This window comes from Acinonyx jubatus, chromosome D1, assembly GCF_027475565.1.
Source record: "Acinonyx jubatus isolate Ajub_Pintada_27869175 chromosome D1, VMU_Ajub_asm_v1.0, whole genome shotgun sequence".
Taxonomy (NCBI): Eukaryota; Metazoa; Chordata; class Mammalia; order Carnivora; family Felidae; genus Acinonyx; species Acinonyx jubatus.
The window spans coordinates 73,280,732-73,305,096 of NC_069390.1; the positions used below are offsets into that span (position 1 = coordinate 73,280,732).

General features: G+C 43.5%; 1 protein-coding gene across 4 annotated transcripts in view; it reads left to right on the plus strand.

The window, feature by feature from the left end:
* Positions 1-24,365, plus strand: part of FAT3 (FAT atypical cadherin 3) — a 667,592-nt gene that overhangs the window by 575,864 nt on the left and 67,363 nt on the right. For all 4 annotated transcript variants that reach the window (XM_027040010.2, XM_027040011.2, XM_027040013.2 and 1 more), the window contains 3 exons: positions 2,075-2,271; positions 3,100-3,253; positions 5,504-5,737. In XM_027040010.2, the coding sequence (XP_026895811.1) occupies positions 2,075-2,271; positions 3,100-3,253; positions 5,504-5,737 (585 nt within the window). The remainder of the gene's footprint in view (positions 1-2,074; positions 2,272-3,099; positions 3,254-5,503; positions 5,738-24,365) is intronic.

Below are 24,365 nucleotides of genomic sequence, written 5' to 3' on the forward strand. Positions count from 1 at the left end.
TCATTAAAATGTACATTTCTGCTGAAAAGACATGAGCGATAGTGGTAAGGAAAGAAAAGTTGAGTAAAGCATCACTTAGGTTTATTTGCATTCAGTTGCAGACAAAAAGCTTCTTAGGCATTCTGAGGGCTACTTTTCTATTGGGAAGAATTGCTCAATGTTCAGCTTTAATTATTTATACTTTGTCTCTGGATTGTCAGTGGATGATTTAAAGGGAGCATCCCATCAACTTTACCAAAGTAATGAGAACAGAGTAGCTTAAAGCTACTGTTACGATTAGCAGTGCCAACCACCAACTGATTTTAATTAGGTTTAACTTTTGCTCTTGATGTAACACAACTTGGCTGCGCTGCCGCAGATTAACAAAGGACCATTAATCATTTTATTTAACAAAAGATGTGGGCCCGCACTGAAAGCATTTAATGGAGAGGTGAAATTTGTGCATGCTAAAATAATATTCAGCGGAAGCATAATTGAATCGTAGCCAGTGGCAGAGGAAAGTGATATCCCAGGGAGGACCCTGAGCCTCAGCAGAAACAGGTTTCTCCACCTCAACGCGACTGACATTTGGGGCTGGAGAAGTCTCGTCTTGGCTGTAGGTGGCCGTGCTGTGCATTGTAGGATGACAGGCAGCATCTCTGGCCTCCACCCAGGAGATTGCAGCAGCACCACCACCACCCTCAACGTGACATTCAAAAATATCTCTCGACACTGACAAATGTCCTGGTGTGGGCGTGGTACACAGCCACTCCCGGCAGAAAACCACTGTCCTTGGGGAATGTGTGGCCCTCACAATTTCTGTGCTTTCTGTTCCCAATATGGTCCATTTATCCCAGGCTTGTCCCCCACCGCTGAGGCCCCTGGACTGACCCCTCCCCATACCTTGAAAGTGCGTGTCGGGCACTAACATTCCCCTACTTCCCCCTCAGTCCCTCTGGCAGGACCACAGTCTTTGCCCTCCACTCTTTTAAAGATTCACTTTTTCAACAGAACAGCAGCCAGTACGCAGTATGCTCTCCTTAAATAAGGAGATGGGTGTACCGTCGGTCTTCCCCACTGGCACCTGAGCTCCCCTGTGGGGGCAGGGGTTTCTGCCAGTTTTGTCTGCGGCTGTGGCCCCACTGCCCGGAATAGTGCCTGGCCCAGAGCGAGCAACAGATACTTAGAGAATGCCCGAACCAACAAAACGGTGATGATCTAACCAGATTCCGGGCTTCTTGCCAGTTGTCTTGTCCAGTCTTCCTCCATGTTTGAAAGTGACAGTGTTTCCCTCCTCAGGACTAGGAGGTCAAGGCAGTTTTCTTCTCTCCTCCTCTTCCTGTCTCCTCCAAGATGCTTTTGTCTCCGTGTAATTTAATGATGTGGGAAAGCAATATTGCCGGGCCACTGTCGATGCTTCGGCCTCATAAAAACTGTTCCCCCTCATCTCTTCTCCTTTCCTTCCGCTATCCCCAGCTTCACTCTGATAAATTCGACCTAATTGCAGTGCTTATCTTTGAACTGCTCCTGAAATGACCCCTCTTAGGGCTACTTAATACTAATGGGTCTTCCTCTGTCACGCCAACTTTTCTTCCCCAAACTCCGGTCCTTGTAAGATGAGCGCAGCTGTATGATGAAGCCTTCATTAAAAGATTCCTTAATAGAACTGACTGCCTCTCCTTGATTGCATAATCAACAGCTAATGAAATTGTCTTGGTAACAAGAGCTATAGTGTACTACATCCTCTCTCGAGACCAAATGGGAAGACAATTGTATCATCCTGAGAAGAGGATTCATTGTTCACAGTTTGAATTTGATTATCCTTCAGGGGGACTAAACAAGAGATCATCCCCAGTTTCTCTAAGTGCATTTTATTCTCTTGGAAAGTTACTGTTTTACATTCCCCACAAGCCAAGCATATAAATATCTGCTTTTGTTGCACGAGCATCAAAAGGAAGTAACTGTCAATTTTTTTCCAGTTTTGTAAACGATACAGTTGGAGGGGCAGCTGGATGACCCCACACGGGCCTCTCACTGGAGGTGTAGATCAAAGCTCTTCATTGCTCATCTTCAAAAAACACTTTTTTCTCTACAGGAGGGAACCCCCGAGGAAGGTTTGCTCTGGGCCTGGTGCAGAGTGAGTGGAAGGTCTATGTGAAAAGACCTTTAGATAGAGAAGAACAAGACATTTACTTCCTCAATATCACTGCTACCGACGGGCTTTTTGTCACACAGGCCATGGTAGAAGTGACTGTCAGTGATGTGAATGACAATAGCCCAGTGTGTGATCAGGTAAGATCTGTGGGTATATCAGATATATTGCTGCTTTTTACTCTGTTTCTCAAAAATTAAATCAAAGCCCATTTCATTATTCTCCTGAAGGCCAGGCTACTTTCTGCTCGTCTCCTTAATTAGTGAGCTCCGATTGGATGCAAGAGGGTAGATGGTAGAGTTTAGGATGAAACATTATAAACAAAAAAAGGCATAGGTAGCAACTTCAGGTACCTAATTTTGCCCGACCCAAAAAAAACACAAAAAGAAAATCATGAGGTTTTTGTTTTGTTTTGTTTTGTTTTGTTTTGTTTTGTTTTGTTTTAAGAGAGAGAGAGAGAGAGAGAGAGCTGGGGAGGGGCAAAAGGAGAAGGAGAGAGAGAATCTTAAGCAGGCTCCATGCCCAGCACAGACCCTGACATGGGTCAGTGGGTTCAGTCTCACCACTGTTAGATCATGACCCGAACTAAAATCAAGTGTCAGATGCTTAACTGACTGAGCCACTCAGGGGCCCCAAATTGTATTAATGCATTTTTTAAATTTTTTTAAATGTTTATTTATTTTTGAGAGAGAGAGAGACAGAGTGTGAACAGGGGAGGAGCAGAGAGAGAGGGAGACACAGAATCCAAAGCAGACTCCAGGCTCTGAGCTGTCAGCACAGAGCCCGATGCAGGACTGGAACTCACAAACTGCGAGATCATGACCTGAACCGCAATCGGATGCGTAACCGACTGAGCCACCCAGGCGCCCCAGTATTAATGCATTTTTAAAGAAATCATTTGTAATGCAAAATGTGACAATTGCCTCACAAATACCAATGATTCAATTACCTTTCTTTACCTTTGCCAGGTTGCATACACAGCATTATTTCCTGAAGATATTCCATCAAATAAAATCATCCTGAAAGTCCGTGCCAAGGATGCCGATATTGGATCTAATGGAGATATACGATACTCACTCTACGGATCTGGAAACAATGAATTTTTTCTAGATCCAGAAAGTGGTAAGGTGAAATTTATTTTTTTGGGTAAATGCCATTGTTAATCCATGAGAGAAGTTAAACTCTCATATGGCCTCGTCACTAGTGGGTAGTTAGCGTACAAGATCATCGATATGATGCCCTGCTATCTAGGACTCTAAAAAACACTAGCTGCACATGGTGTCTGATGATGGATGCCCTGGAGCGCACAAACTTTCTTTGGCCTACAAGATTGCCCTAACTTTACCTACATTCATTAGCATCAAGTAATCAGATGTGTCTATTTGGTTCTTCTGTTTTTCATATCTGTGAGTTAAGGCACCTGCCCTATAAAGAATATAGAGTTACATCACAAATGCAAGTTGCAAACCAGAGAGCAATGCATAGTAAGGAGAGTTTTTTTCTCTCTTGAAGTCCCTTTTGGGTCCCTTCCTGAAGCTTATTAACACACTTTTCTGGTTTTTATTAAATATTCCCACCTAGTTTCTCCAAAGCTATGAGCCCTGAGATTAGTTTATATATTCAGGCAAAATTTATAAGGTCAAAGGTTATGTATGCTAAAGGCAGATGCCCACATTGAAGGCTAGAGCTAACGGAAAAGACATTTTTATGGAGGTAAATTATTTCAGTCTTGTGTACCGGATGGTTCATCCAATGGCAATTTGTAAATGAAGTGTAAAGATTGAATAATTTGCATATTTCCAGTGTTGTGTTGGTCCTAATGAATAATGACTAACTATTGAGTCTCCAAAGATAATGGCTCCTCCCTGCCCCTCTCCTGTGTCAGCTGTGTCCTACTAGGAAGCACTTGGCTCCATAGAAATATACGACTTGGTGATATAGGTCTAGCAATTACTTATTCAGTAGCTAACATTCATTGAGTAACTAGTAGACATAAAAGAACTTTATGGGATATTAGCGGTGGGCTGCAAGAGGAGTAAAACAAGTCATGCCTGAGGGATATTGAACCCAGTAGGGGGAAAAAATTTTTTTAAATAATAATAAAAGGCAGAATGAAATAAGTGTCCAGGAAGGATATCAGGGGAGTAATAGCTGAGCACAGAGGAAAAAGTAGCTAATATTCTGATGAAGGGGAAGAGCCGGTAATTGAACCGAGGCAGGATTCTAGTAGCTGAAGCAGGACACTTCAGGCCCTGGGGTCAACATGAGCAGAGAGCATGGCACATTCGAGGAAGGGCATGTACAACACTGTCACTGGTGAGAAGAACTATAGGATGGCCTACGAGAAAAGCGGTGGGAGAAAGAACTTTAGGCTGATCATGGAAGGTCTTGAATGCCGAACTGAAAAACCACTGGAAGTTTCTGAGAAGGAGAAGGAAATAGTCCAAGCTGTGTTTGAGAACTGGCTTACAGCAAGGAAGCCATAGAAGGAAATGCTTTATAAGTATAGATGGCTTGGTCTGAATAATGTCTACTAATTTTATTTAAGAATAATAGTATTTCATGAGTCATGCTTTTCAGCAAATAGCATTTATTCAGGTCTGTCACTGTGCTTGTTGCCATTGTCTATTGAAATTTAAACAACTAACTCTCCACAGCGGCTGATACCTAGCACTGTTCCAGTGGTTAAAATAAAGATATATCTTAGCTCCTGACCTTGCTAAATTCCTGCTGATCCAAACCCCTCAAATATTCCCCCACTGGAACCCTCCCCAAGCAACCATAGGCCCTTCCACAGTCCAGCAAGTTGGGTTTACATTGGCACAATAGGATTCCTTCCAGACCTCTTTTTGCTAAAGTCAGCCTCTGTTTTGATTGTTTTCCTTTAAAAGATGGGGTGAAACAATGTTGGAAGCAGCTCTGGAAGCAGAGAAGACTGTTCTTTCTGGGTCTGTGGATTATTGACATGACTGACTACCAGAGAACTAAGGATACTGTTGTCAATTCTCTATGCTTTTTCTGGAGATATAGCAGAAATCCAGAGACACACATAGCTGATGTCCAGAGCAGGTCTTGAGAGGTTTAAAGAGCTACAGAGCTCTCCAGGTAGCCAAAGGAGGGAAATCCTGATACCAGGAGTTTCACAGTGGGATTAATTAATTTGAAGGCCATGCAGTTGATTTGTTGTTGTATCCAGAAATTCCATAGATTTTTCCCTGATGCTTAAAATTGGGTTTGCTCTGTTTTTCAAAGTAGGAAGCACTTGAGCCAAATGTCATTGGTCCTTCCCGTATTGGGGATTCTTTATATATGTGATTCTCTGCTCTTCAAAGAAAAGTGGTTTTTGAAATGTGAGGCCTTTTATTTTCACAGGTGAATTAAAAACATTGGCTCTTTTGGACCGGGAAAGGGTCCCCGTGTACAACCTGATTGCCAGGGCCACTGACGGTGGTGGCAGGTTCTGCCAATCTGACATCCACCTGATCCTGGAGGACGTGAACGATAACCCCCCTGTGTTTTCTTCCGAGCACTACAATGCCTGTGTCTATGAGAACACGGCCACCAAGGCTCTCTTGACCAGAGTTCAAGCCGTGGATCCTGATGTTGGTAAGTCAGTTGCACTGATGCGATGCCTCCTTGTTCATGCTCTTGACGTATCTTCAGTGGTTACCTCTCCTTTGGTTTTACCAGCCCACCTTGGTTCCTTACCATGAGAACACATGTGTTAAACCAATGACCACGTGTCAGCTTTTCCACTGATATGCTTTACATGTATGAGAGAACACTACAGGGTGCCCCCCCCCGCCCCTCCTCTTTCTAGGGTTTCAAAAAGCTATACTCTGAATTTCCTTGCCTTCTAACAAAGAGTTTTGGGCTTGTTTGTTCTTTTTTAACCTTTAGAGTAAAAATAATAGCTTGCTTACTTGCCCATTCCTCCTGAACATAGTTAAAATGCTGTGTTGTGTGGCAGGGAGAATTCATTTCCATTTCTATAAAGAATTGCATCACATGCTTCAGCTGAAATATGACAATCTCGATTTATGGTAGTGCCCCACAGTGCAAAGAACAATTACTAAATGTGCTGCCAGTCCAATGTCAATTTTTTTAACTGCCATTTTCCATAGCCTTTTGGTCACACATACACTGACGTTACTAGGCAGAGTGAGGGTGGTGGAAATAAGACAGAATGCGAACTAAAAGTTGCTGCTGATAAAGTTTGTGTTCAGACCCACTTTGCATAATGAGATGGTGAGTTAGAAAAGCCTGGAGTTAATTGCTAGGTAGTCCTTTCAAGAATGCATAAGTTATTGAGGTGACTGTGTGATGGGATGTACATACAAAAGGGCGTATAGACAGCCTCTTGGTTGTGCATTTTAAGAGCTGTAAATCAGAGGACTAGGGAATGATGGGGTGTGTCTGCTATGCTAAACAGGCCTTTATATAATTCAGTGTCTTATTGCTTAATTCTGAATTGAAAGAAAAATTATTGGACTAATGGAAAAGTAAATACATGATAATTAGTCGAAAACAAACGTAGAGCCCAGGGTCTCTGCATATTTCCCCTTCGAGAAATTAGTGGCTGCTTTAAATTATTGCTCTTACCTCATTAGCATAATTTTCCACGCTGAGCACCAACCCTTTAAAAGTCTGCATATTATGTGAAGCTTGGTAAAAAACGGTAAACAGGAAAAGACTCATTTATTGATTTATAATTACATAATACCTACGAATGTCCTTTTTTTTTTCTTTGTAATTGTATTTCAAGGTTTTTCCAAAACAAGACCCAGGAATCCCCAGGTTCAAGTATGCCCCTGAGCTTGGTCCACTGCTGTCTTATACAAATACGCTTTTTTAAAGCAGCATTGGAAAACATCCTCTGGACTCCTATTAGCAGGCTTTTGGAGGGGAGAGCAGAAATCATGCAAATAAATCTTTCAATTATTTAAATTAGAGAATGTGTAATGGAGCCATAGGGTGAAACTTGAAAAAAAATTTTTTTTCATGTTTATTTATTTATTTCAAGAGTGGGGAGGGGCAGGTAGAGAGGAAGAGAGAGAATCCTAAGCAGGCTCTGTGATGTCAGTGCAGAGCTTAGCAGGGGGCTCGGTCTCAGGAACCACAAGATCATGACCTGAGCTGAGATCAAGAGTTGGAGCTACCCAGGTGCCCCGAGCCATAGATGAAATTTCATGATTTAATTTTTTGACTTAAATTAAAATCCTGATTTTAAAAAAATGAAATTTTTCTACTCCCTTCCTTCCTGAAGGGATTGGGTGTGCTCTAGCTACCAGAGATTGAAGACAGAAAGAGGCTGCTTGGCGCTCATGATGTTGAGGACAGTGGAGGGATGTTACTGGCTCACAGATGTGGCCGTGGTGAAGAACATGCAGTTAGTTCCATCCTTCTTTTCACTTCTTCTGAGTCAGCTGTTCATGTTGGGAGTTGGGGAAGAAAGGTGACTAGAATCTGGGCCTTTAGATGGCAGAGATGAGAAAGCCTTTAAAGGCCCCAAACCAGAATAATGACCCCGTCAGCACCTGCCTCTGCTCATTTGCACTAATTCTCCAAAGGCTTACATTCAGAGCTTCAAGCAGACACAGAGGTAGACACAGAGGCTGTGAGTGCGGTGCATATAAAGTGTATTCACCAGACCATTGCATCCGCCTCAGGAAAGCTCTAGTGTAAGATACCAGATCCTGGCTCCTTTTCTCAGTTTCTGTACAACTCATTTAGCTTTTCTTAATTATTATTATTGTTCCGAAAGAGTGAGCAAGAGAGCATGCACATGAGAGCGGGGGAGGGGCAGAGAAAGAGAGAGACAGAATATCTTAAGCAGGCTCCACGCCCAGCATGGAGCCCAACATGGGGCTCAATCCCACAGCCCTGGAATCATGACCTGAACCAAAATCAAGAGTTGGACGTTCGACCAACCGAGCCACCCAGGTGCTCCGCACTTAGCGTGAAAAAATAAAGGAACTGAGATAGCTGGCAAGAACAAACGAACACTTGTAAAAATGCAGACGAAGCACCCGACCGTGTCCGGGGCACAGGGTGAGGAAGTGGCTGCGAAGGTCCTGGCCAGAGCTTGCAGGGGGATGCCAACAGCAGAGGCGTCAGTCGGAGCTGACATCAAAGCAACATCCTCCAGAGTCCCTGGGTGTCACTGAAATAGCTTACACCATCTTCATTAGTTGCCTGCTCAGAAACCTTACTTCCTCAAGGGGACCCAGCTCTCAGTCTTTCAGAAGGGACCACAGAGGAGCGCGAGATGCATATTGAGATTGCCAGGTCATCACGTGGGCAGTTCACCTCGGCCCAGCTCACCTGGCCTGAAGCTGAGTTTGCATGTCATTAGACTGCATCTGGCCCTCATATCTTTAGTTTGGCTCGTTATATAGTGTTCCAAAAAGGTAGAATTCATTGTCAATAAAATTCAGGAGATTTTCTTTTTGAATTTTCAGTTGTGGGTATTTTATAAAAACAGAAGCAGCCCTCAGAAAACAGCAAATCCAGACACACAGCCCCACCATGGTAGGAGCTGAAGACATAGCAGCTGCCTTTATGAGAACAGCCAGAGCTCACGCTCCCCGTTCCCAGCCACTTTGCTTATTTATGTTACTGCCTGACCTTATGAGCCCCTTTGTGACAAGAAAATAGTTGAGTTTTTAAAAAAAATTTTTTTGGAACTGATAATAGATTCCCAGGTAGCCACAAAAAAATGCGTAGAAGATGACATGCACCTTTCACTCGACACTTTCCCCCAGTGACGACATCTTGTGTTAGCTGTAGTACACTGTCAGATTTGGCGTGTGTCACATGTGCGTGCGTGCGTGCGTGCGTGTAGTTCTCTACAATTTTCTCACCTGTGCAGCTTCATGTAACCGCCATTACAGAGCTCCCTCCTGCTACCCCATCATAACCACACCATCCTCCTCCTGACACTTCCTTCCCAGTCTCTAACCCCTGGCAACCACTAATCCCCATATCTATAATTTGATTATTTCAAAAAACATTATTTGAAAGGAACTATATGGTGTATAATTCTTTGAGACTGACTTTTTTCACTAAGCATCCCCTTGAGATCCATCCCACTTGTCCTTTCCCTTGGAGATTCACCCGCATTGGTTTTTGATCCTAGTGAAGATCGTTGGCTCCATTTGTGTAGACAGCAGGGTTATTTCATTCATGAAACTTCTTTTGTTAAGCATATTTCTTTACCTGAATTTATAAATTACTTCACCACCATTTTGCTACAGTATAAACAAAGTCACTATAAAATACAGAGAAACGACCAGGATATATTCATCTGAAATCTGATTCCATAACTTCATGAATTCAAAGCTCTTATAAGGACTCACTGAACTTTCATATCCTGGTTTTCTAATTTTAAAAACTACTATTGCTTTGAGCCAAACACCTCTTTGCTATGCTGAATTCGTTATTCATAATAAAACCAACACTGTTAGAGTAACTGCCTAAGTTAGGAATAAAATCAAAACAGAGGAGGACAAGATAATTTCAACACCCAGTTTATGAGCTCTACGAAATAGCATGGCAACTGTCTAGATTTTAGCATTAAAGTCTTAGTCTTCCTGTAAAATGGAAATGTCCTCAATTCCATAAACTAGTCACATGATTTTATGACCTAACATGTATAAAAAATGTAATCCTTTCAGTAAAGATCAGGGGACCTTTTGTTGTTACACTTCGGGGTTAATATCTTCCTAGTTAGTCTACCTCTCATAGGTAGGATTTGTGTCCGGCTTCCTAATTTTGAGGGTCTTCTAAGCTAGCAAAGGAAATATGCAGAGATGAAGATCAGAGCTGAAGTCTGTGACCATTTTAGGCAAAGTTATATGAAAATAAAATGTAAACACGCTCTGCAAAATATGCTGTAGCCCATGATTTATTGAGAGGCCAATTTTGAGATATCTGAGATGCAAAAGGACATATTTTTCCTCTTATGGACCAGGGACACAAGGCAAAGAGATGTTCTAATAAGCAACTCACTTTCTCCTCTCCTATAGAAGATTTCCTGCAAGGTATGGAACTTCTTTCAGGGGTTTCAGAGAAGCTTGGGGGCTCATAGCACACATTATAATTTTTTCCCATTCAATTTAACAGAAATTTAGTGAGTGGCTAGGTAGAAGGCACAAGAAGGGACTGCAAGATTCTCCAAGATGAGGACTGTGCAGTAACAGGCCTCAGGTCATGTGCAGCAGTGAAGAGCTTGAATCAGTAGCACACATACTTTTCACAAAAGGCGGAGCTCCCGGAATGAATAGGATTTCAACAGGCAGAGGTAGGAAGGTATTCAGGGAGACAGGAACCATGAGGATAAATTTGTAAAGCTGGGAATGTGTGGGCCCAACTCAATGATTGGGAAAACATCGTGTCATCCAGGATGGAGAGAAGCAAATGAGATGAGAAAAGTAGTCTGGGCCTGACTGTGGTGGTTCACAAAATCCAGGGATTATGTGCTTAAACCAATAAGTAGAAAACAGCCACAGAACACTTGTGAGAAAAGAAATGATCAGTTCTGGGTTTGGGAAATGCTAATGTGATAGAAGCCTCCAAAACGAGGGTGAGGAAAGGTCCTAGGAGAGTACTGTAAAAGATTACAAGGGCCAAAATTAGAGTGGTGGCTTAGGGACTTTAAAAGAAAGAGCAGGGGCACCTGGGTGGCTCAGTCAGTTGGGCGTCCGACTTTGGCTCAGGTCATGATCTTGCACTCCATGGGTTCGAGCCTCATGTCGAGCTCTGTGCTAACAGCTCAGAGCCTGGAGCCCACTTCAGATTCGGTGTCTCCCTCTCTCTGCCCCCTCTTCCCCTCTTGCACTCTGTCTTTCTCTCTCTCTCAAAAACAAATAAACATTAAAAAATAAAAAGAAGGAGCAAAACCATGTCTAATACCTGCCCAAAGTGACTCCCATGGAACAGGGGGGTGCAGGGAGAGGGTTGGGGGAAGGAGCCCTGCCCACCGGCACACCAGCAAAAGCCTCAGCTGAGCCTCTCAGCCAGCCACAGCAGTGCACCCACAACAGTTGTGACCCAGCCACACAGCCCACACAGGAGACAGCCCTGGAGTGCCTGGTCTGGACACCAGTGGGGATTGAGCTTCTGGGCCCTACAGGACCCTCTACATAAGGCCACTCCCTTGAGTCTGGGAGACACAACTGATCTGCCTAATACATAAAAACAAACACAGAGCCAGACAAAATGAGAAAGCATGGGAATATGTTCCAAATGAAAGAATAGAACCAAACCTCAGAAACAGAGTAAAAGAAACAGAGGTAAGCAATCTACCTTATAAAGGGTCCAAAGTAATGGTCATAAAGATCCTCACTGGACTGAAGAGTGGATGAACAGAGGTCGGAACTTCAACGAAGAGATAGATGATATAAAAAAGAACCAATCAGAGTTGAAGAATACAATAACTGAAATGAAAAAATACTCTAGAGGGAATCAAGAGCAGATTAGATGATGTAGAGGAATCGATCAGTGATCTATAAGACCGGATAATGGAAAGCACCCAAGCTGAACAGCGAAAAAGAAAAAAGAATTTTAAAAAATGAGGATAGTTTAAGGGACCTCTTACACATCACTAAGCATGCTAACATTTGCATTATAGCAGACAAAGAAGGAGAAGAGACAGAGAAAGGGGTAGAAAACTTATTAGAAGAAATCATGGCTAAAAACTTCTTTAACCTGGGGAAGGAAACAGATATTCAGGTCCAGGACGCACAGAGAACCCCAAACAAGATGAACCCCAAGACGTCCACACCGTGACACATAATAATTAAAATGTGCAGGGAGTTTTCTTCAAGGGCTAGAGGAAATGTGAGAGGAAGTCACCAAGAAATGAGGAAGAATGCCTCACACATGGAGCGCTCTGTAGGTACTGCGTGACATTAATGAAAGGACACAACTGGTAGAATGAATTACGTTAATAGAAAATACAGAGATTCTCTCTAAGACTCTTCCAAAATGATGCCTTCTGCTTTCAAGTGAATAGTTAGGTCCTCACATTAATCGAGAACAGGAAAGAGACAGAGAAGAGTTATCTTGTGGCAGAACTTTCCCATTTCCACCCAAATATTTGTATTTGCACAGCCCTCAACATTCTTAATTTTGCACTGTCATTCACTGTAATAATGTAAACTTGCTGTCCATGGTCAGGATTCATTTTCTGAGTATTTAATGAGGGAGTTGGTATCATGACCCCTGCTGTCCTCTCATGGAGCAGGACCTGCAGTGAACTTGCTTTTCCAAAGCACCGATCTTGTCAGAGGAAATAAATGGCTGGCCTAGTATTGTGGAGCATTGTTTGTTCTGAGAGGGTAGCTCCTTATGAAGGAGCAGGAGATTATTTATCTGAGAGTCATGTTCATTAAAATAACCCCTGAGGGTTGTTAAACAGAGATCTTTCTGACCAAACCACATTAAATGAGTCTATCCAGTTGTTTGTTATCTCCTTTGACTCATCCTAGGCTTGTGTATGTGTGCCACTTACTGAAAGCCATGAAAAGGGCCTTGGGAAAAAAAGTGAAGACAGGAGATAAACTCTCAGCAAAGTGCTGTGGATTAGGTGCTGGAACTATGACAGAGAAGCATGTCAAGAGCTCTGGGTTAGCAGTTTCCTGCATCTTCATGGGACAAACTCTATGGGAGTGTCAATCATACCAATCTATAAGGATCTCACTGCCTGCTCTCATGGCCTTTCCTTGGTGTGTACAGCAGAGAAAGAGTTCTGTCTTCCTCTTCTTATAGGCTATGAGTCTTGCTAGATTAGGACCCCATCCCTATGATCTCATTTAACTTAATATCTCCCAAAAGCCCCATCTCCAAATAGTCGCATCAGTGTTAGGGCTTCAACATGTGAATCTGGGGCTGGACACAATTTAGTGCTCAATACCCTGGGGAGGAGAGCTATGATATTGTGAGGCAGGCCTGTGAGAGGCCCACATGGTGAGGGACTGAGTCCTATTAGCAGCTACATGAGTGTGCTTGAAAGTGGACCCCCACCTCCGTTTGAGCCGTCAAATGAAACTGCAGCCCTGCTCAACAGGACACCTTGGGCCACAGCCGACCAGCTAAGCCATGCCTGGATTCCCACCCCCACAGAAACCATGAAATACTACATATTTGTTGTTTCATGCTACGTTCTGGAGTAATTTCCCATGCAGCCGTAGAGAACTAGCACATTCATGCAGGTTTATGGGCGTTCTGAATTCTGTCCATGTATCCTTAAGAATCTCATGCCATAGCCATTATCCACCCACAGACTCCACTGTGCGAGGAAGAAGGGCTGTCATGCAGGTCAGTGGCAATCAAAACAGGGCCCTCCCTGAAGGAGAAATAGTTCAGCCGAATTGGGAACATGCTGCTTTGATGTGGTGGAGAGAGTGCTGATTCAACAGCGTCAGCCGCTCCTTGTTGCTGCTCTTGTGGTTTCCTGAATTCTCCCTGGGGCAGCAGGCCCACTTTGTTGGTGCATCACAGTCCTAGTAGATGTTCGGATGTTACACTGGCAAGTCCCTGAAAAAAATCCAGTCAAAACCTTTCTTTTCCCAAGAAGGAAACGGAGGCCCATAGACAACGAGATGTACCCAAGACGACTTTGTGAGTGGCAGAGCGGGATCTAAAAGGAAGGTACCCTGATATCTCAGTCCAAGGCTCTTTTCTGTATTCTAATAATTTCCACCAGAAGGTGTTTCAAGAAGGATTTGATTCTGATTCAGCCGGCCTGCTCTTAGGTACCATATATTCTTCTCTTTCCTAATGCCTTGGAGCCTCTTGCCTCTAAACTGCATAGGTCAGCGACTTAATGTGGTTTTTTTTTCTCCCCCAAAGCTCTGTTATTCTCTAAAGTATTAAATCTTTAAAGGCGGCTGAGGAACTGTTAAAATGTTCATAAAAATTAAATAATCCCCCAAAAGACTGAGACATGGGCCATTTCCGGAGCATGTTGTGGCTGAAACCCTTTGTCTGTTGTGAATATCAAAAAATACAATCTTAAGAGAACCCCAAACACTTACACAAGTAATCTTGCTGTGGCACAAGAGCTAGTGGTATTCTTGCCTGCAGATGGAGAAACTGAGGTTCAGAGAGCTAGCCTGCTCCCCTCCAGCCATCTGTCAGGTGGTCCTGAGCAAAGGTTTCCGTGGCCCCATAAACCCCTGAATTCTTGACTTGCCACCTGCACCAGGACGCTTTCTGCAGTGCACGCAGTACACGTGGCTAAATGGTGGACTGTGGCACCCCATCACCTCCTTGTCACGTTTGCCTGTCGCTTTGGGAAGCAACAGCATGCAGTGGTTTGGGGGGGAGACCAGATCAAATACCTCTAGTCTAGCCTTTAGTAACTGTCTAACCTTAAATAAGTTCCCCAGCCCTTTTCAATTCCACTTCAGACCATGAGCTCCTGGAGGGCTGGGACACCAATCTGTTCATCTCTGTGTCACCAACACTGGCATGGCACCAGGCACCAGTACATGTTCCATACATGTCTGCTGAGCTGTCGAGTGGTTGGGAGAACGAAATTAGACATTCCATGTTAACTCCTTGACATCATGTCTTGTGCATAAATGGGTTCCTTCTGCCAGGGACTTTTATCCTCAGAGCTGGGCTCCCTCATGTAGGAAGCCTCAGAGGCTAAAAATTCCTTTCTCCAGGCCCATTGGACAGAACGTAAATGCCTTCTGTCACACAGGGCTTAATTTGGGAACATGAAATAATCCTCTATGCCTAAGAAATTAGAACCCCTTCAGTTGATTAGAGCAGTACAAACTATCCCCTCACAAATTCCAGGATCCAACAGCAAAGGAAAAATAACGCACAAAAATCAGACAAGCTGGTTATCAGCCCTGGCTGTGCATCAGAATCCCTTTGGGAGCTTTTAAAAATAAACAGACAAAAATAAACACAAACAGGTGAAGGCTCCGTCTCCAAAATCTGATTCAGAAAGTCTGGGATAGGGCTCGACATACATTCTTTTCCTCTTTTTGACTGTGATGCCTTGCCTGGTTTAGAAGTGTCTGCGTTTGATACACAGAAATTATTATCATTATTATGCCTTTTAAAATCCAATTTCTTCCAAGCAGGGGGTCCAAACAAATGAAATAGCGAGTTCCTTCCAGGAAGGGATGTCTCAGTGAAGAGTTTTAGCACCACCACCCATGAGCAGGGAATTCTGATTTCTAACTGTTGATGGCAGTGACCCATTCACACACTGCTTCATTCCTGGATGCCACGAGGGTGGTTAACAGGCCTCTGTGCTCCTCCGTGGATCAGTCCTGATCCAACATGCAGCAACGCAGAGGACAGGATTACAGGAGCGCTTGTCTCGAGGGGAATTTCCACCTACCCCTGGGAATTTTGTGCAGACTCCAAGGACCCCCAGCTTTGGCTTCCTGCCTCTATGTTGAATGTGCTCATCAGCTTTGTCACAGGATACTCACTCTCATTTCACCTTGTGAAGCCTCCTTGATGGGCACAATTTTGTTGTCCATCACCTGTGGGGAGCTCTCTAAATAACTTCTCACATATCACAGAGTGCTTCCCGCTCGGACACCCTCTTCGTCCCCCTCCTCTGGTCTTCCTTCTCTCTCTCTCTCTCTCTCTCTCTCTCCTCTCTCTCTGCTAATTCATCCATCAACTTATGCTTTTCATTTACTCTGGCTATAATTGTTTATAACAGCTTTGGTAATTTGCTAGTGGTTCTGAAAATAGACAGCTTTAGCTCCTGCCATTCTACACTTATAATTTAGCAACACTGAACCCCTTACCCTTCCCTGAGCACCCAGTTTCATCATTCTTAACTTCACATGTGTTCATGTCACCCGAAATACCCTTTCTTTTTGTCACTTTTCCACTTTGGTACTCCTGACAGCTCCTGTCTTTCCTTCATGACTCAATTCAATTGTTTTCTTCCCTGGGAAATGTCCCTTGGCCACCCCTCACCAATAATCCACTATATATATGCTTGTCTCCTGAGACATGGGAGATATTGAGGGGCTGTGATTCTTCTGTGCATCCTCAGTGCCTGCCAAGAGGTGGGAATCCTGTGAAGATTTATTGGATGGAGGTGATTTATTGGATAGATTAATGACTGATCCAATGGCATACATAGTGACCCACTTAGGAGACATATTTAGTATTATTGCTGGGTAGTCCAGTATAGAAGTTCTATACACCAATAAAGATGGAGTTTTAAATACTTTGATGAATTCATTTACTTACACTTGACTCTTCCGGGCTTAGCAAAGTGCCAAGCCATAGATGGGAGAGCTTATGTCCAGACGAGTTGAAGTCTTTGAGGTATCGCGAAAGGTGGTATCACCCACCAGCGGGGCCAACTCTACGGAAGGACAGCCTTTGCAGGTATACAGGTCCCTCGCTTAGAAGGGCCCCTGTTGGTTTAATACTCTGCTCTGGCTATGTCCAACAGGGGGCCCTGCTTTCTTCTATGTCTTAGAACCTCACAATCATGTTGCCAGTGCTACCCAGCAGAGCTGGTGCCAGCCCAACTGGTGAGTCCCCAGGAAGTCTATGGTATTGCCAGGATCTCCCTGACTCTGTGACTGGGGCTGCCTTGTCTCCTTTTTAACTGTTCAAAAGGCCCCGGGATTCCTGACCCCAGAGTTGGTATTTTGCCCAGGGGAATGTGCCAGGGTTAGTCATCACCCAATGAAAAACTTGTAAGAGGCACTTAAAACAGAAATAATCAGAGAGTCTATTTAAAGTCTAATTTGAAAAGTAATTGCAATTCCATGGACCTCCTAATGGCAACTTTCTTTTATTTTACATCATCTGAAGGCCTATTTTAAAGATAGAAAAAAGTGGTCAGTTTGAGCTCTTTAGCTATAATGGGATTTTACTTGCCTCCCACAGACAATGAGATGATGCTAACCATTTTCTTCTACAGCTTAATTTAAGGATATCAAATAGCTCAAAACAATGTATCACTTGAAATACCTTTATAATGAGACCTTGACAAAAAAATATTTTTTTAATTTTTTTAATGTTTATTTTTGAGAGAGAGAAAGAGACAGAGCACGAGTGGGGGAAGGGCAGAGAGAGAGGGAGACAGAATCTGAAGCAGGCTTCAGGCACCGAGCTGTCAGCACAGAGCCCAGTGTGGGGCTCGAACCCACAAACCGTGAGATCATGACCTGAGCTGAAGTCAGACACTTACTGACTGAGCCACCCAGGCACACCCCAAAAAATATTTTCTACGTAAAGTCAGTGTCTTTCTGAGTACACACACACACACATACACACACACACACAAAATGAGGGATGGAAATATCCAGAAAAAGAATGCTAATATAATACATAAGTATCATTTTCTGCAATTATTTCAAATGGTATGTATGTTGAGAATTAAACTGGCCTGGAAAATAACTCAGAAATTTGACTGCTCTCCAAAATTGGTGATAAATTTTCCATTACATGATGTTTGTAATAGTTCTTTTACTTACTAGAGACATGATCTGTGTCCACTGTAGAAAATCTAGAAAGACAGACAAAAGGAGAAACGAGTCAATTCTAACCACTGTTGCTATTTCGATGAAGTCCCTTCCACCATTTTTCTTTCCAAAAATGGACTCATAAACTAGATATTGTTTTGTAACCTGCTTTTTTCACTGGCTCACAAACATATTTCTGTCTCTATGTTCTCTTTTATACTTTTATATGGCAACGTATACAGTATTCTATGATTTGAGTGTCCTATAACTTATTCAGTCAGTTCTCATTCTTGACAAATTGGGTAGTTACCAATTTTATTCACAAATGCAAGCATCCAGTTAGCAATAGTTTTTTATATATGAATGTTTTTATATAGTTTTTATATATTGATGTTTTATGTACATTTTTGATAGTAAAGATTCCTGACTCCTCTGTGTTGCACCCTTTTGGGGGTCCTTCATTCTTTAACACATATACTTGTAGTGGCCATGGATGTGTAGAGTGCTTATCACCTACATTTGTTGTGTTAGTAATACTCTCGCTTTGATCCCCTGGTCACTTCTGCAGTTCAGTGTTCATTACTCTCTGATGTGGGGCCCGGGACTCAGCATTGAACTACAGAAATAATAAGACACAGTCCCTCTGCGTAAAAGATACATTAATCTAGTAGGAGAGAGGCCATAAGTATAACTAATGATAATGTAAAAATAATATTAAGGGAGCACACAGAAAAGAATAACTGGGAAATTAAGGAAGCTGTGGAGAGGAGACCCTTCACAGAATAGGTAGGAATTTGACTAGGGAGGAGGGGAAGAGAGCATTCTGAGTGGAAGGAAAAGCATGTGCGGAGGACTGGGAAATAAGTGTGCATGGAGTCTTGAGGAGTAGCTGGAATAGAGAACACACAATGGAAGGAGAGCAGGGGATGACACTGAGAGGGTGGCTTGGGACCAGAGGGCAAAGGATTGGAAAGCCATTCTTAGAAGTCTCTACTTCTGACTCTAAGAAGTCAGAAGTCAGAGCCTGTCTTGAGCCACTGAGGCAAAACTGGATCCAGAGCTTTAGAAACCGACCTCTGGTTAAGTTTGGCCAGGAGAAGAGAAAGTCGAAGGCAGCCTGCAGGTTGGAGTCTCTGGCAACAGTCTAGGTGAGAGAAGATGGGAGCCTCACCTGGTGGTGAGAGCTGGTCATAAGATAGCAAGGAGACATCTCCAAGGCAAATCTAAAGAACTGGTGGTTCTGATTCAGATGGGAGACAGAAATTGAGCGGAGACGTGCAGCAAACTCCGTTCAATTTAAACAATTCCTCATCGGGGCGCCTGGGTGGCTCATTCGTTTGGACACCTGACTCAGGTCATGATCTCAGAGTTCGTGGGTTTCAGCCCCATGTTGGGCTCTGCACTAACAGCATGGAGCCTGCTTGGGATTGTCTCTCTCCCTCTTTCGCTGCCCCTTCTCCACTCATTCTCTCCCTCTCCCACTCTCTCTCTCTCTCTCTCTCTCTCTCTCTCTGTCTCTCTCTCTCTCAAAATAAATAAATTAAACTTTTCAAATAATAATAATTCCTCATCAAGTTGTCAAACTCCTGGGTTTGGAGATGGCATCTTTCAGGCTCCACTTTCCCTCAGTGCAGTGCCTAGAGTAGTCAAACAGGTGGCACTTGGCAAGCCCTTATGAAAAGGAAGGGTCGTGTCCAGTGTCTCCTGTGAGAAAGACAGAACCCTTCCGCTTCTCAGAAGTAACTACTGTCTTTGAAGGATGAAGCCGTAACCAAAGAATGCAATGACATAGTCAAGAGCCGAAGCTTCATTGATCATTTTTCTTCAAAGGATAATCCTTATTGCTTAAATAAGAGCGTGCCTTAATCACCAAGTTTGGGTCATAGAAACTGTGAGATCTAAATATACTTGCGGGATTTCTGGTGCTGATGAATACATATGAATGAAAGCAGGAAAAGTATTGGTTCAAGAACAAGTTATTAGGGGCTCCTGGATGGCTCAGTTGGTTAAGCGACAGACTCTTGATTTCGGCTCAGGTCATGATCTCACAGTTTGTGAATTCAAGCCCCATGTCGGGCTCTGTGCTGACCGCTCAAAGCCTGGAGCCTGCTTCAGGGTCTGTGTCTCCCTCTCTCTCTGCCCCTCCCCTGTTCATGTGCGCTCTCTCTCTCACTCTCTCTCTCGCTCTCGCTTTCACTCTCACTCTCTCAAAAATAAATAAATAAACAGTTTTTTAAAAGTTACTAGATTGCCTGGGTGTGGAATCAGGGTATTGACCTAAATGGAAAATGGAACATGAGGACCCTTTAAGCGGTGATTCAAATGTTCTATATGCCAGTGAGGGCCATGGTTCCCCGGGGGTATATGTACATGTTTAGAATTTATGAGCTGGACACTTAAAAGCTGTTCATGTTTTTGTACATAAATTATGACACCTCAGTATACCAATAAAGTTGATTAAAAAAAAATAAGTGAGAAGAATTATTTTTCTTAATAATTCTTTTAAAAGGTTACTAGAGTCTGATTGTTGAAATTGTTTCAGATCATTCCTTCCCCCGGATATCTATTCCATATGACTTCAAATCCCTTTATAAAAGCCAGTTTACAGGAACGTAGCACAGCCCCTATTTTTACTGTGTCACCTACAGACCAGACCTTGTACAGTTGCTGGAGGATATTCGTGTGAATGTCACAGACAAGGCCCTGCCCTGACAGAGTCACAGCAGCTGTTGACACAAAACCCCAAAGCCAGCCTAACAGAGCTCTCGCGGGTTCCTTAAGCTCAGAGAGCTCGATGTTAGGAGGAGGGCAGAAAACATTTTCCAAAGACCACGTTAAAAAAATCTCAAGGTACTTCTGTGTTGACTGCTCACACCATTTGGTTTTGGTACTGATTCTAACACCTGTAACAATCTCAAACATAAAGCTGAGTTCTTCTGACTCTGGGTTAGATCCCTGGGAATGATCCTAGCAGAGAGCATTATCTCTCACCGAGGTAATAATGCCTTGCTGTAAGCTGTATGTGTGAACTCTGAACACTTAACTGAATGGTATGAATCTGCTGCACTGAGCTTTCTTCCCATCCAGAAGATTCCAAGAGCTGTCAGGATAGGCTTAATTTGGACTTTGGTGTTACAGCCCACTTATGCCCAGGCATGGCAGCTTAATGAGCATTTTGAAGGTGGGGAGATGATCCTTTGGAAATATAAATGAAATGAGCTCTATTAGTTTCATTTGGAAATGAAGTACAGTCTGAAAGATCATCTTGGACCTCACCTGATCTGGGTTCTGTCATTTTAAAATTAAAAAAAATTTTTTTTAGTTTATTTTTTGAGAGAGAGGGAGCAGGGGAAGGGCAGAAAGAGAGGGAGAGGGAGAGAGAACCCCAAGTAAACTCCACACTGTCAGTGCAGAGCTTGATGGCGGAGCTCAAACTCACAAACCACAAGATCATGACCTGAGATGAAATCAAGAGTCAGATGCTTAACCGACAGAGCCACCCAGGTGCCCGGTCATTTTATTTCTTTATTTTTTTAATTTTTTTAATGTTTGTTTATTTTTGAGACAGAGAGACAGACAGACAGAGAGATAGAGCACAAGCAAGGGAGGGGCAGAGAGAAACGGAGACACAGAATCTGAAGCAGGCTCTGAGCTGTCAGCACAGAGCCCGATGTGGGGCTCAAACTCACGAACCGTGAGATCATGACCTGAGCCAAAGTTGAACAATTAACCAACTGAGCCACCCAGGTGCCCAGCCCCCTGTCATTTTAAAATTGAAGAGACCTGAGGCCCAGTGAAGAGGTTAAATGACCTATCCAAGCACATGGGTATAGCTTGGGTAAACCATGGGCTAGAGGCAAGGTCTCCTGTCTTCCAGAACTGGACCATATTGCCTTCATTTGAAAGTACTCAAAACTTCAACTGTTATGTGCTATCCGATGTCTAAAAAGCCCGTCTCTCTATTTGGCTGAATTGAAAGGAACCTAACCTCCATCTAGAAACCTTCCAAGAAGGGAAATATAGATACCCTTGGCAACCCACCTCAGAGTTTCACTGGCTTCCCATACTGGGAATTTTTCTGTGCTATTTCTTTCTTCCAACCCCACCCTCCAAAATGCCACTACCTATTGCTTCCTTTCAGCAAATAGGGATTTTAATCATTCTCTTTTTACTTGATTTTAATCCTCTGAAGACCTGCCTGCTCCATTTGCCACAATTATAGCATGCAGAAACTTCACTTGCAATGAAAGTCATATATCTCTTGGTAGCCTGTCATTTCAGCATTTTGGGACTAAGTAGCTCCGTCCTCATTAAATTAGGCTCAAATTGGAGAAAAGAATTACATACTTAAAAACACAGACGCAAAATGATAGAACACATCGTGGCACGCAGTAAAAGCATTAGACCAATTAGCGAGCAAGTTTTTTACTCAGGTTCATCTTTTTTGCTGGGTATGTAGCAAAGGGATGGTGATTTGAAGCATGGAATTTATCGCATGCCCTTGGATAGAAAGTTACCACTTTAGTGGCATGACCTGCATTCATTTAACAAAGATAGCACCCATCACCTGGTAACACAGCAAAGATCCAAGCGCTAGACCAAATGTACTGCCTCCAAATTGGCATTTACCCGTCCGGCTTTATTTCTAGAAATCATTGAAATCCATGGCAATTGGGTCTAAATGGGAATGTTAATACATTCCAAAAATATATTCCGCTCTTGAGAGCTATGAGATCATAAGTGATGGCATTTAACAGGGTTGGTGGTTTGAGGTTTTTTTTTTTTTTTCTCCCCTCCCCCTTTTCTGGTCTCGCTTCCCTATCAATCTGATTGGTAACAGAAAGGAGAAGGAAACAATAAATCTCCCAGTTCCTCCTGGTGTGAATGCCCAAGATATTGTCAGAAGCAGAATGTATGGGAAGGCAGGGGCGGGGGGGGGGGGGGGGGGGGGGGAGTTTGGGTCAGCAACTTGGTGGGGGGAGGGGATGCTTTTGTGCTGTGGTAAAGCAGAAAAACCCTGCCTCCGAATCTAAATTAACAGAATCTGCCCGGAGGGGAGCCGTGGTCTTTGTGTGGCTGATTAATGTCAGCCTTGTAAACGCAGTGCTCAGACAACAGGGCTAGCCCGCTGAGCCGGAAGCTCAGAGAACACAGCATCTCCTGCTCTGGGATGTGAGCAAAGCCGGGTACCTCTGAATAGGGCTGAAAGAGAGAGAGGCAGACCAGGAACATAGGTGATAGTTTTAATTAGATTTCAGCTGTCTGTCCTAGTGAAAGAAACACAGGCAGCCATTAGGGGCACCTTCCCTCCAGGCCTTGTGGCCACAGAGAACAGCAGCGTGCAAATCCGACCCCTGCCTCTCCTAACACTCAGCTCTCAGCCTGAAAGCCACCGCTTTCAGAACAGTCAGTCGGAAGTGCTCTTCTTCCCAAATGATCTTTAGGTCTGAAGGGGAAGCGTGTCCAAGAGCACATCTCCAGAAATCCTTAAAGGGAACACAGGAGCTTTTCCCTCATGCTTACCTAAAAACGCTAGTGGCAGCAGGCAAGCCATCAGTCCTTGGTTTATGCATCTGCAAAGTGGGTCTTGTCAGGAGATGCTCAGATGAAGGATCCTGCATGGATCTCCTGCCCCAACTTATTGTTCCTAAGAGTGATGTTCCCTGCTCTGGGGGTGGAAGTCAAATCCGCAGGCAATGTGTGTGCTTTGAAAACCTGCATGGTGTATTGATGTCAGTCGCTGATGTATTCCCATAAATCTGTTTCTGTGACTTTGAGGGGTGTCCTGAGAGCCTCTAATCAGTCACTGCAGCTTCTAGGCACAAGACCAGCTCTGCCCCCTTCCCGTCCCTCCCCACCACCATCCCCCCCCCCCCCCCCCGCAGGGTTATTGCAACACTATGTATATTCACCCCAGGAGTTGATGTTGAAGAATTTAATCTTAGAGAGCCAGAAGGCATCCTTAAAATGTCTGCTCTGGGGCCTTATTTTAAGGGGCAGCGAGGAAGAGGAGAACCTTCTTGTTTTTAATCCCAGCACCAATAAAATCAGAAGCTCATGTGTATATATCACAGGGTAGTTGTTTTGAAAGAGAAATAAAAGTAAATGATGAAACTCTGGAAAAAATGGACTCTCTGGAATGGAACCAAGAACAAGCTCTCAGTATTGACCTTTTGGTTAAAGCCACATAATGCAATTTATGTCATTCCCTCCAGATAGATGATTTTATTGGTTTGCTGGGAATTTTGGCTTAAGGGAAATTACATACTGGGGGAGCAAAGTGTTTAACTCTTATTACTGCCGAATGTCTGACCCCATGGCGAGGTGTTATAGTAGAAAACAACACAGAGTTAGGCCCTCCCTTCTAAGAGCTTACATTCTAAGTCTGTGATTTGTAAAAGGCATTTTTAGATCATGGTCATAGCTAAAAACCCTTGATTAATGACTGTCTTCATTAAGGCATTTAGGATCAAAGTAATGCTTTTTCAGCCTACAAAGATGTTATATTTTGCCTCTTAGAAATCTTAACACCTAGTGAATTGGGGGTGCGTAAATCATTTTGAAGTCCTAAGATCCTCTGATGAAAACAGTTCAATCAGTCTTCAGAACCAGAAGTCAATCTGATCATCAACCACTAATTTGTTGGTTGTTGGTGGACGTCTCCTGGCTGGTATGTTTTAGCTTTCATGTATATGAAGGTAAAATGGCATCTTGATAAATAAGTGCGTTTCTTTAAATCACAGAGCTGGAGGCCACCCTCTGAG